Source organism: Sorghum bicolor, chromosome 1 (genome assembly GCF_000003195.3).
Source record: "Sorghum bicolor cultivar BTx623 chromosome 1, Sorghum_bicolor_NCBIv3, whole genome shotgun sequence".
Lineage (NCBI taxonomy): Eukaryota > Viridiplantae > Streptophyta > Magnoliopsida > Poales > Poaceae > Sorghum > Sorghum bicolor.
Window position 1 is genome coordinate 21,299,124 of NC_012870.2, and position 14,332 is coordinate 21,313,455.

The following is a 14,332-nucleotide window of genomic DNA, read 5'->3' on the forward strand; positions in this document are numbered from 1 at the left end:
TACCTCTATCAAAAAAAATATATACTCCCTCCGTTCACAAAAGAATTTCTAGAATCTGTGTCAGTCAATTTTTTTAAAGTTTGACTAACTTTATATAAAAGAGTAACAATTTCTATGACATAAAATGCGTATTATGAAAATATATTTTATGATAAATTTAATGATACTAATTTGGTATCATAAATCTTAGCATTTTTTTCTAAAAATTTGTTCAAAGTTTAAAAAGTTTAACTTTTGATTCAATTCATGGACGGAGGGAGTAATTATAGGATGTGTGTTGGTCAAATTTGTTTAAAATTTGATCAATGCAAGTTTTTCTCTGATTTTGTTAAATTTGATCAAGTTATAGTAAGTACTATTACTATTTATGTCTCTAAATAAATTTGACTTCTTAGAAAATAAGAATTGTATTTTTTTTTCTATGGATGGAGGGAGTACTTTATTTTTCATCGGACAGTACTATTCCTCTTGTTTATTATGTTGTCCACGGAACCAGTGCATTTACGTTCGACGGACGCAGCGCAAAGAGGCATGGACTCTCCCGTCTCTCTCCCATCCCATAGTCCTGTGCTGGGGCTGAGATAAAGACCTGCCAGTGCAGCACTGCGTCGCAACTACACGATCTCGCTGGAGTTACTACGACGTCTCTGAATCACTGCTACTGCTCCCAGAGTCAGGGGTCTGTTATTTTTTTTAATTAAAAAAGTGAGAGATATGAAAAAGAAATGCACACCGACAGATCTAAAAAAAGAACAACTCCTACCTTCGTTTTGCGATTAGAACTTTTACCACGGAAACCCTTTTTTGCCGACTAGTATGTCCTCTATTGGCTCTATATATACGTACGTGCGCGCTACACATCCATTCACTACATGGATACGTCCTCTATACGTGCTATACATCTCAGAGCTCTCTCTCCCCACTCACATGGATGCTGCTCATCGCATGGCTCTCTCCCTGTCCCCATGGTCCTACCACACCAAAATCTCAAAAAGTCGGACGTCAATGACATTGCCGTAGTGTGCTGTGTGCATGCAAGTCTTCGGCGTTATTTTCTGGCCGACGCGTCACAAAAGTAGAGGACACGTAGCACACACACCACACCACCACACAGTCGTTGCCAACCTAATGAAGTCGAATGATTGTACTGATATGATAATATTGAACTCTGTATGTGTGTGTGTGTGTGTGTGTTAGTTTTTTTTACTGAATTCTTTCTGAAGCGCATGTAAGAGAGAATTGATGAGCCGAAGGTTATGATGGTGTGGTAGTAGTTATTGTACTTTCCAGCGGGGTCACTGTTCTCTCCCCGTACACACAAGCGCGAGCAGCTCTATAAATTGAGCTTGTCCAAGGACGACAGTTCAGTTCACTGGTGGCTGGGACTAGATCACAAATCACAGGGAAGCAGTGGTAGTGGTACCTTGCAATGGCGACGAACCCCGGCCTCTTCACCGAGTGGCCATGGAAGAAGCTCGGCAACTTCAAGGTAGAGCTCTCCCATCTCCATATCCTGCGGCCTACGTACGGTTCACGTACTCCCGTAGCCAGCTCATCAAGCAAACGTCCTTGGCTGATGCGTGCATGGCAAAGGAGAGCGGCAGCTCAAGTAAAATCAGCAATCACTAGTTCAGTTCTCTGTTCACCGGCGTGCCATGCCATGCATGGCCATGTTCATGCACTGTGTCGGAACATGCATGCGTGGACTTTCTATGCATGCACCTGTGAGATCAGTTTTATGCCACTGTGGCTTCCAGTAGATAGGTCTCTTTTGCTGTTTTGGGTAGCAGCGACGGCTCCTCGCCTTCGTGGTTATCATGTTTGTAATTTTTTCTCTCTCAATGACTTAATGAAATACGGGTGAATGGCATGCAGTACCTGTTGGTGGCGCCGTGGGTGGCGCACGGCGTCTACCTCGTGGCGACCAAGGGGTGGAAGGCGGCCGACCTGGGGTACATGGCCATCTTCCCGTCGCTGCTCCTCCGGATGCTGCAGAACCAGGTGTGGATCACCGTGTCGCGGCTCCAGAACGCGCGCGGCCGGCGGCAGATCGTGGACAGGGGCATCGAGTTCGAGCAGGTGGACCGGGAGCGCAACTGGGACGACCAGATCCTCCTCAGCGGCATCCTCATGTACCTGGGCTTCATGTACATCCCCGGCGGGCAGCACCTGCCGCTGTGGCGCACGGACGGCGCCGTGCTCATCGCGCTGCTGCACGCCGGCCCCGTCGAGCTCATCTACTACTGGTTCCACCGCGCGCTGCACCACCACTTCCTCTACACGCGCTACCACTCCCACCACCACGCATCCATCGTCACCGAGCCAATCACCTGTAAGCTACTCTACTTACTATACAAGCCAAGTCGCCCCGCCGGCCCCTCTCACTTTCAAATTTCAATACGCCGGCAAATTTGATGCCAGTACGTACGTAATCATGCATATGCAAGTTGGCAAATTTGCTTGGTAGAGCTAGCTCCAGCTCCAACTTGCTCCAAGATGAGTGTTGGAGTGAATTATCTTATTTACATTCTGAAAGAAGGTTAAAACTAGTCTATTTTGACTTACAAACTTTATACCACCTCCGCCCTCATCCTTAGTCAAACATCAAAATTTTGACCATTTGTTTTATATAAATTGTTTTATATAAAAATAGCACCAAAATTTAGGCCCCATATCATACATCTCCACATCACTGGTGAAGTCATTTTTCTTTTCTTCAACTCCACAAGCATCTCCACCGGTAAAGCAAAAACAACTCTACATGTGGAACTTTTTAAAACATGCTCTCAGAATCCCACATAAGGCCTACCACAGCAAGTGGGAGCTAAAACAAGCTACAATTTTTAGCTCCATCTCCTATTTACCCTTGTGAGAGCGTGTTTTAAGGAGCTTCTATGTTTCATTTTACCCTGACATAAAACAACTCCAAACGGAGAAGCTTTGCCAAACATAGAAGCTTTGTCAAATGGAGCCTTACAACATCAAATAAATAAATATACTATTAAAATATATATTATTACATGACAAATCTAATGACACTTATTTTGTATGGTACCTTTTTCATAAATATAAACTTAGGCTCATAATGATTTAACTCGGTACTACGTAAAATTGTATTCTTTTTACTACAGCAAAGAGTTTTTTCCCCCTGTCGTACAGAACATTTTATGAAAAAACACTGTGCTGTAGACAATCTTTTAAAGAGTCTAGGTCTAGGAGCTTAACATGGCTTTGGCATGGTCCCGGACATCGACATCCAGAGTTGCATGCATGAGGTTGCTTGGAACAAAGACCTTTCCAAAGGACAGTAAAACATGCGCCTTCCCTTTCAAAGGGCTTCTACTGACCAGAGACGGCACTGTCAATCGACAACGCGTCTCCTGTCGTCTTGAATCTTGATGCCGAATTTGAGCCCTGGAGAGCGACCACTGGCCGATTAAGGACATGCAAATCCGGGACCATGCGAAAGCCATGCTGCACAGTTGCTGCATGCCTACAGCTTTCACAACCGAACAGAATCGAAACATGATCGCGTTCATTGCCGGACACCACGTACACGTACTTATTACCACCGAATCACTATCTCCATCGGACGGATAGAACCCCCACAGTATTCTAGGTTGTCAGCAAGGAAACCAATATTCTTAAAAGCTGTTCTAGGGACACCATCGTTTTCTGATGTAATTGTCAAAGTCTTGATTCCAATAAAAAAGATAGTAAAACAATATCTTCACTCGTAAAATAGAAGTTCATTTCTTTTTTAAAAAAATGAAATATAAGAGAAGCTTCTTAGTTCTCATGTACGTAAAGTTTTAGAAATATAGAGCCTACATATGGTTGAGCTGGGAGTGTTGTGTGTACCTTGGGTATAGTGGCAGAACTCTGCATGCAGCTAGGCTTCAACAGCTGTAAGCATAGTGAATTTAACCATATAAAGACGATTCTTTAGAAAGAAGTACCTTACTTCTGAGTAGTTCAAACTATCAGAGATGAAACTTTGAAGGGAAACAGTTAACTAATTCACATGTAACCCAGGGAGGTTACGAGAGGAAGAGAAAGTAGATAAACCAGGATTAATGGCAGAGTATTTTTGCAAACTATTTTTATGGCACTAATTCAAAGGTGCAAAAACAGAGAAAAGTACTTGCACTAGACATGCCTTAGCCATGGAAATGATGTGACAAGAATTCACAGTTTAATAGATAACAATGAATATTAGCTTGTTTTTCTACTTCCCATCTCCATTGGTTTCCATAAGCAGTAAGATAAACTGATACAGAAAAGCTGTAATTCAAACAAGGTCATACTTACAGCATGCAATACACCTCAAAGAAATGTAAAAACAGAGAGATAAGTCTTCAAGCATACAACCAGGAGACAAGAGCAGTCCACATGGCAAATAAAAACATTGTCAGACTTAGATTGATAGATTTCTGAGGGAATATACCTGGTTCTTGATCCTTCTCCAGACCTTAGAAAGCAGAAAGACTGCAACAATTAAGATAACATAAACCTTGAAATGTTATCATATATCACAGATCATTTCCTTATAAGAATTATCAGGCAGCCATCTTATGCACATCTAATGGTGCTTTTTTTATTCCCTTCCCTTTGGAGCAACTAGCGCATATTAAGATCAAATCTTGTTCTTTTTGTGCAGCCGTCATCCATCCATTTGCTGAGCTCGTGGCATATGAACTACTGTTCTCGATCCCATTGTTTGTGTGCATCTTCAATGGAACTGCTTCCATTCTTGCATTTGTGATCTACGTGAGCTACATCGACTTCATGAACAACATGGGTCACTGCAACTTTGAATTGGTACCCAATTGGCTCTTCAAATGGTTCCCTCCTCTCAAGTATCTCATGTACACACCCTCGTAAGTATCTCACATAACTGCTGCTCTCCACAATAGATATAATTTGTTTAACCAATGCAAGCAGGTTTGACTCTAATTTATATTTTGTAGATTAAGTTATTTCCATGATTCCATATGTTGTTCTGAGTTATAAATAAATTTTTGCAACTTAGGTTTCATTCTCTTCACCACACTCAGTTCAGGACAAACTACTCCCTGTTCATGCCATTCTATGACTACATATATAACACCATGGACAAGTCATCAGACACGTTGTATGAAAAGTCACTCAAGGGCAAAGAAGAAACAGTAGATGTGGTTCATCTTACCCATCTTACCAGCCTGCACTCCATCTATCATATGAGGCCCGGGTTTGCAGAATACGCTTCTAGACCTTACGCTTCCAAGTGGTATGTGCGGATGATGTGGCCCATGTCATGGATTTCCATGGTTCTGACATGGACATATGGTTCTTCGTTTACTGTTGAGAGGAACGTCATGAAGAAACTCAAAATGCAATCATGGGCCATCCCAAGATACAGTTTCCATGTAAGAATCATGGTTAACTGAATATACGATATCTGCTTGATATTTTCCATAACAGTGAGTAGGAGCTCCAGTATCTTGTTTCAGAAAAGAATCTAACAGAATCACCAACTTTCTCTGTTCTGCAGTATGGATTGACTTGGGAGAAGGAAGCGATCAATAGCCTGATTGAGAAGGCGATATGTGAAGCTGACAAGAATGGAGCTAAAGTTGTTAGCCTCGGACTCCTTAACCAGGTATGCCATTTATTCAGTTATTAGAAATAAACAGCTCAAAAAGATGATCTCGCATTTAAATGGAAGTCGCAAGAATGTGCACTATTAATCTGGAAGTATGGAAAGAAAATTATTAGTGTACTGGAAAAAAATGGTTTAGTTGTATGTGGTGAAATTGGTAAAAACCTAACAATAAGAAAATTATCAAAAAGGTGGCAATAGGCACTTGTTCCAATGGTGCTTGCATGTTGATGGATTATATAGAAATAGCATAGCATGGTCTCATAGTTACCTCAAGTCTAAACGAACATTCATCCAAGTCACAAACTCATGAAATCTCTTTATCATTTGTCCACTTGATCATGATAGTGCTCATTCAGTGTAATTACCATCCACATGCAAGGCAAGTAATGAGTTATAATAGAAATAATTAACAATAATATATTTATCAACAGGCACATAACCTCAATGGAAATGGAGAACTTTATCTTCAGAAGTATCCAAAGTTGGGAGTAAGACTCGTAGATGGCACCAGCTTAGCTGCTGCTGTGGTTATGAATAGTATTCCTCAAGGCACAGATCAAGTTGTTCTTGCAGGAAATATTTCAAAAGTTGCTCGTGCTGTTGCTACAGCATTATGTAGGAAGAATATCAAGGTAAGAAATAAAAATGCACATTTGATTCATGCTAATCACCTAAATAAATAAACTTTGCACTAATATGTAATCCCAATGCATATTGCTCAGGTAGTAATGACCAACAAGCAGGATTATCATTTCCTTAAGCCCAGCATGGCAGAAGATGCAGCTGAGAACCTTTTATTTTCAAAGACAGCTACTGCAAAGGTTAAGAGATTTCTAACCGCCATCCATTTTCTTAAGAAGTGGATAGGAGATGTCATATAAAAGGCCATCAAATCCAATTGTCAAATTCTCACCTGTTGGCCCAAAATTTTGTAGGTGTGGTTAATTGGGGAAGGTCTAGATGCTTCTGAGCAGTTTAAGGCACATAAAGGGACCCAGTTTATCCCATATTCACAGTTTCCACCAAGAATGGCACGCAAGGACACCTGCACCTACTCTATAACGCCTGCAATGGCTGTGCCTAAAACACTACAGAATGTGCACTCCTGTGAGGTAAATGAGGTCCCAATGAAATGTAACTCTGCAGGCACTTTAATGCATGATCTCATTGAGTCTACCAATTTGAAAACTTTGCAGAACTGGCTGCCAAGGAGGGTCATGAGTGCATGGCGCATTGCTGGAATGGTTCATGCGTTGGAGGGATGGAACGAGCATGAGTGTGGGGACATCGTGCTAGACATGGAGAAAGTGTGGTCTGGTGCTCTTCTGCATGGATTCCGCCCTGTGGCTCAAGTTTGATTCTCCGGTTGCAATTGCAAGGCAGCGCAATAAGTTATTGAAAGTTATGTCATATGCTCATGAGAATTATGCTACAGACATAGTAGTATGTTGATGTTCTATTCTCCATGCTCTGCCTCTTATCACTTTAAGACCTTCGCTATCTAAAATTTAAGATGAACTCCTTTCGTGTAAAAGCATTCTGTGGAAGCAGGATAAAAAAATTACATGTCTATAATGATAAGCAGGGATGGGATGTAGCATATAAGTGTTCTGATCTACTGCTAGCTGTTTACTACTTTATTCACACCGTACACTCAAAGACCAATGATGAATTAATTCTGCATCAGTATTTCTCAATGCATCAATGCATATTTCAACAAGAAACAGGTATGGGAAATGTTGTTCACTCTCCATGTAGAGATGTTGATGAAAGATCTGGTTCCATGCTTCATTTTGTTCATGATCCAGAGAAAGTAGAGATGGCATATAACATTTTTCACATAATATATTCACTAATAGTGAGTAGTGACCCCATATTGCCCAAGACAAAATGCAAAACCATGACCAACATATGCTCTGCTGACATAGAAATGGAGTAGCATCGCATAAGCTCTTCTAGAACCTATAAGATACTATAGCACCACATAATAATCATTGAAACAAAGGATTCATGGTATCTTATCATACAAACAAGATCGTTGATATGGGGAACTTTGAAAACCCTATCACAGTGTTGTAATCCTAGCCGTTTATCAACTGCTTGCCAGTACATCCATCTAATTTTGGTTTGCAACACATAATAACTGTACTGTGAAGGTGGTCATTGATAGTGACTCCAAATTCCTACCGTTTCATCCTTGTCAAATTCCACATTTTCTCCTTGCCACAGCAAATTTCTGAATCGGAACTTGCTGTATTTCTCGGGTTTTCTCATAAGGAGGAAGTGAAGCGACGGAGACTAAACAGACTCGCTTAGCAGGGAGAACAAAAAAACATAGAATGCCGAGAGCAAAAAACATCTCACTGTTTACAGCAGCGACGGGCGGAGCAGGCAAGGCCGCGCGGACGGCTCGAATGATTCCACGAGCGGCGCCAGCGTCCGATCAGGGCTAGATGCCGGAAACGGTAGCTGACGAGGGAGAGGGTTCGCGGGTCGGGAGGCAACCACCGATGCACGGCATCGCTCCCCTCGGCTCCTCCACGGTGGCCGGCTGGCCGCCGCCAGCGGCCGCCGGGCCGGGCCCTGGCGGCTTGCGGTCGGGAGGGCGGGCCCGGATGTGTGCGCTATTGTGTACACGTGAGACGTTGGATCATCATTGGACGGCTCAGATTATGGAGACTGGTACTACGTACTATTCGTTCTTATCCGCGAGACCCGTCGTGGATTTAGAAGCGAATGGGATGATGGGCCTCTGGGTTTCCGGGCCACCCAACTAGTCCAGTATTTACGGCCCATTTAGGGCCTTCATTGTTCATTTTCTTTTTGCATTTTTGGATTTTGGAGTTTCGGACAGTTCGCATGGAAGCAAAGTCACTGTAGTTCATCTCGGAGGATGATTGATCCTGTTCCGGCGATTGAACTGCAAAACTCCTGTGCTGTCACACCGTACAGAAACAAGTGTAACATGCGACGCAGCCTACTACCTTCCCTTCCCCTCGAACGCGAGCAACACTGTTTTTTATGCGGTTTTCAGCAAGCAAATGCGACAACACCACACAACACACACCGTCACGGACACCCTCTAGTGCTCTCCATCATCACTTCACACCAACCGGCCGCGCATCACCGCCGCCTGGCGAGCTGGAACGTGCGCTTCAAGAACTGGTTGGCGGCCTCGTCGTCGCGGTGGCAGAGCACCCGGAGGATCGTGTTCGGGTCGCCGGAGTCCCACCTCCGCGTCGTGGGCGGCAGCGGCGTGCACCCGCCTCCTCCTCCTCCGCCGCCGCCGGCGTCGTCCTCGGCGCCGCCGGCCCCACCGATGGAGTCGCACGTCGCGACGCTGAACGCGTCGATGAGGTAGTCCGTGGAGCGCGCCATGAGGTCCACGACGGCCTCTGCCGTCTCCGCCTCCCTTGCCACCACGTCCTCGGGGACCAGCCCTTCCCCGCACGTGGAGAAGGCGCGCTTCAGGCTCCGGAAGTCCTCCTCCACCATGGCCTGGTCGGCGCGCGCGAAGCTCCGCTCGTTGCCCCCCGCCAGGAGCACCATGAGGAAGGCCTCGAAGGAGGCCCGCATCACCTCCCGCACCGCCACGGGCTGCGCGCGGTCCGCCAGCACGGACACCAGGAACGACAGGTTCTGCTTCAGCAGGCGGAGCGCCGGGCGGATGCGGGCGTCCGCCACGCTGCGGGCGTAGAGGCCCTGGTAGAAGGAGTGCCGGGAGTCCAGGAAGATGAGCCGGTGCGCGGCGACCTCGGCGACGGTGGAGATGGACGACTGCGCCGCGGCGCGCGCGCGGGACAAGTGGGACGGCGACGAGCACGACAGCGAGGTGTCGAGCGCCTCGACGTGGGTGAGCACGTAGTGGAGCGTGTTGAGGCGGACGTAGAGCCGCTGCGTGCCCCGGCTGATGGACGGCCGCGGGATGTGGTGCGAACCGCCGCCGCGCGGGCTGACCTCCGGCGCCTGGCACGTCGGCAGCGCCGCCTTCTTCCAGAGACGGAAGAAGCCCGAGTCTTGGTTGCACCTCGTCAGCGGCGGCAGCGGAGGGAGGTAGTTCTGTTTCGAACCTGTCGTCGTACCATTGCATCGTCAACCACGTTCCAACAAGAAACAAAACTTGTCTGGCACACACTCGATGCACAGACAGAACAACGTGAAGCTTACCGCAGGACGCCACAAAGGAGATGTAGTCCTGGAAGATGGACTCCAGGCCGTCGACGAGATCGTGAACCACCTCGTCTTTCGCGCTCGCTGGGATCTCGGAGAATTCATCGATGGTCAACCTAGCCAGCTTCATCAGCTCCATCGCGGACCCGGCAAACGGTTCTTCCTTGGACTTGGGTATCCAGCTCTAGATCGAAAACACGCAGCAGAGCAGGGATCAGTAAGTGATTTGTCCAAAATTCGAGCTCGATCTACCGTCCAAGTGTATGAGTACCTCAGTGTCTCTTGCTCTGAGGAGGCAGTCCCTGGCAAGCCCAAGCTTGTCGTCCATCCAGGCCTTGAGCAGTCCCATCACGACGGACTCCACCTCGAAGGGCTCCATGTCGCCCACGACGGTCTTGGCCCGGCCGTCGTCGCAGTCCGCCGCGTCCTCGGCCGTCATCTGCGCCAGGGCCTTCTCCAGCCTGCTCGCCGAGTGGAGCACGCGGACGAGCTCGTCGGTGAGGATGGTCACCTTGGCGAGGTACTGCCTCAGCACGACGCCGAAGCAGCCGTGCAGGGTGACCGCGGCCACCGCCACCGGCGCGGGGTGCCACCGCCTCAGCACCGGGCTGAAGTTCCTGCGCTCGAACATGGCCAGCTGCTCCGTGTCCCTGGCGAGCTGCATCAGGACGGACCCAGGGTCGCTGTCGCGGTCGATGATCACGCTGTCGGACTCGCCGAGTCCGTTCTCAAGTATCTGCAACCGGCGGTCGTCGTCAGCGGATCAATACTCTGTGCCAGTTGCCAAGATCATATAGTAACATCAACTTTAGCATTACGTTGGTGAAGGCGCTCTTCATCGAACACCTGACGTAATAATCTACGCGGTCTCCAGCAAAGTTGCCATCGCCGGCACCTTCCCGGTCAGCGATGATCTTTCCCGCGGCAAGCGCCATGGACAGCAGGATCTCCATGCCTTCCGTAGCAGAACCACCACCGATGCCCTTATCGTAGCTGTCGTGGTAGTCCAGGAGTCGCTTCTCCGACCACTCCTGCATCCCACCGAGCGCGCTCAGGAGCACCTTGACGTACAGCGGGTCACGGCTCCCCTGCTTGGTGTCGGCCGCCACGTCAACGAGCACGGTGAGCGCCGCAGCGACGAGGTCCGGCTCGACCTGGCCTGTGATCACGTACTGCTGGAAGAAGACCCACGCCAGGCACACGTTGTGCAGGATCCTGTTGATGCCGAGCGTCGGCCACGTCTTCTTGATGAGCTCTAGGAGCTCGTCGACCTCGTCGAGCACGACGGTGCACTCCCTCAGGTCAAAGATGGTCTGGAGGAGGGAGCAGTAGAGGAGCACGTTGAGCGGGTACCCGTCGGCCCAGTGGCACGCTTCTACGGCGGCGCCGGGGGTGCCGGAGCGCCACGAGAGCGCGTGCACGGCGTTGCTGAGGGCGCGCATGACGTCAGAGTTCTTGCCGGTGTCGATGGCGCGGATCTCGGTTGCGCGCATCACCTCGCGGAACCGGAGCACGGCGGCGTGGAGGCGGTCGAGGGGGAGGGACGGGTGCAGGATGAGTCCTGCCTCCAGGAGCTTGATCTGCCGGAACTGCCACTGGTGGTACTCCTCGGCGTCCGCGAACTCTGCGGGCTTGAGCTGCCGGAGGAGTTCCAGCGGGAGAACGATCGTCTCCGCCCTCCTGCCCACCTGTAGTGCAAATCAAATCAGACATGTCAATGAAAAGATGCAGAAGAAACAGAAAACGATCGATGCCGCCATGGGCGCCGACCTGACCGACGACGGTGCGCATGAGGGTGCGGCGCAGGCGCGCGTCACTCTGGTCGGTGACCCGCATCTGCTGCCGCATGATCTCCGCCGACGTCATCGGCCGCCGCACGCGGCCAGGGGACGCCGGCCCCGACGTCTGGCTCAGCGTGCGGGCCAAGCCCATCATCGGCTGCGCCCCCGACGAGAGCCGCCTCGGCCTGAGTCCGAGCGCCTTCTTGACTCGGCTGCCCATGACGCTGCCCCCGGTGCCATTCCTCGCGCCAGCGCCAGCGCCGGCGACGGGCGACGACACCTCCCCTTCCGCCACGCCGCCCCTGCTAGCAGGTGCCGCCGGGCCGGACGAGCGGCAGGACATGAAGAAGATCTCGTACGCGGTCTCGCGGAGCTCGACGGGGCCGAGCGCGTCGACGCGGCCGAAGGGGCAGTCGAGGCCGACCGCAGCGAAGTCGAGCTCGGTGATGTCGGACCGCGTCGCCGTGGAGCTCGCGGAGGCGGAGCGCGAGCGCTGGTGGCCCCCCATCTCGTCCCGGCCCCGGGTCCCGGCACGGCCCAGCCACCCAGAGAGACAGCCGGGGCTCGCGCGCGATCGGGAGTTTGGGAGGTGACGCGCGAGGACTCGGGGGAGAAGTGATCAAGAATTGCAAGGGCAGAGACGGCCGGTGCATGCCGCGCCCAAATCGAGCCAACTATTTCCGCGCCGCGTTTGCAGGGTAACCAAGGGGTGGGTTGGACTCTCACAGAATTTCATCCTGATACATGCTTTGCACCAGGAAAAATGAAGAGGGAGAAAAAGTTGCGATAAAAATCTGCGATAGCTGCTACTTTTACCACTGCTCGGAAATATACAAGCTGCATATATTGTACCGAAGTGCCAGGTATGTGTATCAACATCTGGATTTCAACAGCAGTGTTTCCAGAAGTAAGAACACCTGGATTAAGCCCATGTTTAGGCTTTGTTTAGTTCCGAAAATTTTTTGGTTTTCGGTACGGTAGCATTTTCGTTTTTTATTAAATAAATATTGTTTAATTATAGACTAACTAGATTCAAAAAATTCATCTCGCGATTTACAGGTAAACTGTGTAATTAGTTTTTGTTTTCGTTTATATTTAGTGTTTCATGTATATGCTGCAACATTCGATGTGACAGGGAATTTTAAAAAGTTTTGGTTTTTGGGGTGAACTAAACAAAGTTTCCCACCCAAAACTTTTCACCCATCACATCAAATTTTTAAACATATACATGAAACATTAAATATAGATAAAAACAAAAACTAATTTTAAAAGATTCATCTATATTTAATGCTCCAAACATGTGCCGTAAAATTCGATGTGATAGGAAATCTTAAAAAAAATTAGTTTTTAGGAGAAAATTATTAGCCATGTCAGTCATCACACACCTGAAATAGAGATAAAGCTATGTTTTTAGTTTCGTAAATAGTCTACTCCCTCTGCCCCACAAATAAACGCAATTCTAGCAATGAATCTGGACATATCCAGATTTATTGCTAGAATTGCTTTTTTTTAGAACGGAGGGAGTATATCTAGGCCTTGTTTAGTTTCTAAAAAAATTGTCTCCGTCACATCGAATCTTGCGACACATGTGTGGAGCATTAAATATAGATAAAAATAATAACTAATTACATAGTTTAACTGTAATTTGAGAGATGAATCTTTTAAACCTAGTTAGTCCATGATTGGACAATATTTGTCAAATACAAACAAAATGCTACAGTGCTCATTTTACTAAAAAATTTAAAACTAAACGAGGCTTAGTACTATATGTATGTGTTTAAATATTTGATGTGACGGACTGTAAACTTTAACTCGTGAACTATTCTTTCTTTTTCCTGACCGTTTTCTGGTCACCGCCGCATCTACCTATGGTTGACTTGCGGAGATTTCTGGCTCTACGGCCGGGTGCAGATAGGACTTTTTTTTTATTTCGGAAATCAGGTGGTGCACTTTATTGAACAAGCATCTGTCATTGGCCTACCAAATCCTTCGAAGACATAACTCGGGCCCGTTTGGATGGTATAGCCTGGTAGCATTCCTAAAGGAGTACACCTCCATTCTATATACTGTTCATTTGTTGGGAAGATTTAAGTATATCCTTTCCTCTCTAAAGTTTCCTCATCCATGCATTGTTTAGTTCCAAAAAAAATTCAAAATTCTCCGTCACATCGAATCTTGCGACACATGCATAGAGTATTAAATTAAGATGAAACAAAAACTAATTACACAGTTTGCCTGTAAATCGCAAGATGAATCTTTTGACACTAATTAGTCTATGATTAGACAATATTTGCAACAAACAAACGAAAATGCTACAATACCCAAAATCCAAATTTTTTGCCAACTAAACAAGGGCCTTGTTTAGTTCCGAAAAAATTTCGAATTTCGGCACTGTAGTATTTTCATTTTTATTCGACAAATATTATCTAATCATGGACTAACTAGGCTCAAAATATTCATCTTATGATTTACAGATAAACTATAAAATTAGTTTTTTTATTTTTGTCTATATCTAATGCTTCTACATATGCTCTAAGATTTAATGTGACGGAGAATCTTGAAAAAATTTTAGTTTTCGAGATGAACTAAACAAGGCCAAGGCCTTTGAAGGAAACATCTATTCTATGACATGACGCTCTATGACATGACGCGTTGTTGTTTGAGGTACCAACTATTGTCTTGCAGTTATATGTGGGTCTTGTTTAGTTCCAAAAAATTTTGCAAAATTTTTCAGATT

The 14,332-nt window shown here is 47.1% G+C and overlaps 2 protein-coding genes and 1 long non-coding RNA gene across 3 annotated transcripts; 1 reads left to right on the plus strand and 2 right to left on the minus strand.

Moving 5' to 3' along the window:
- LOC8067437 (protein ECERIFERUM 1) lies at window positions 1,242-7,284 on the plus strand. Its single transcript, XM_002464456.2, has 9 exons — window positions 1,242-1,489; window positions 1,876-2,332; window positions 4,661-4,880; window positions 5,033-5,408; window positions 5,534-5,641; window positions 6,076-6,276; window positions 6,367-6,465; window positions 6,580-6,756; window positions 6,841-7,284. The coding sequence occupies exons 1-9, from the start codon at window positions 1,430-1,432 to the stop codon at window positions 7,000-7,002; spliced, it is 1,860 nt and encodes a 619-aa protein (XP_002464501.1). The 5' UTR covers window positions 1,242-1,429; the 3' UTR covers window positions 7,003-7,284.
- Window positions 2,982-4,667, minus strand: LOC110431653. Its single transcript, XR_002449081.1, has 2 exons — window positions 4,448-4,667; window positions 2,982-3,906 (listed from the first exon to the last, which is right to left on the minus strand). It is a non-coding gene; the product is annotated as an uncharacterized LOC110431653 (long non-coding RNA).
- LOC8070499 lies at window positions 8,507-12,202 on the minus strand. The gene is made up of 5 exons (XM_002467054.2): window positions 11,585-12,202; window positions 10,633-11,502; window positions 10,086-10,550; window positions 9,812-9,998; window positions 8,507-9,714 (listed from the first exon to the last, which is right to left on the minus strand). Exons 1-5 carry the CDS (start codon window positions 12,101-12,103, stop codon window positions 8,768-8,770), a joined length of 2,988 nt encoding a protein of 995 aa, XP_002467099.1. The 5' UTR covers window positions 12,104-12,202; the 3' UTR covers window positions 8,507-8,767.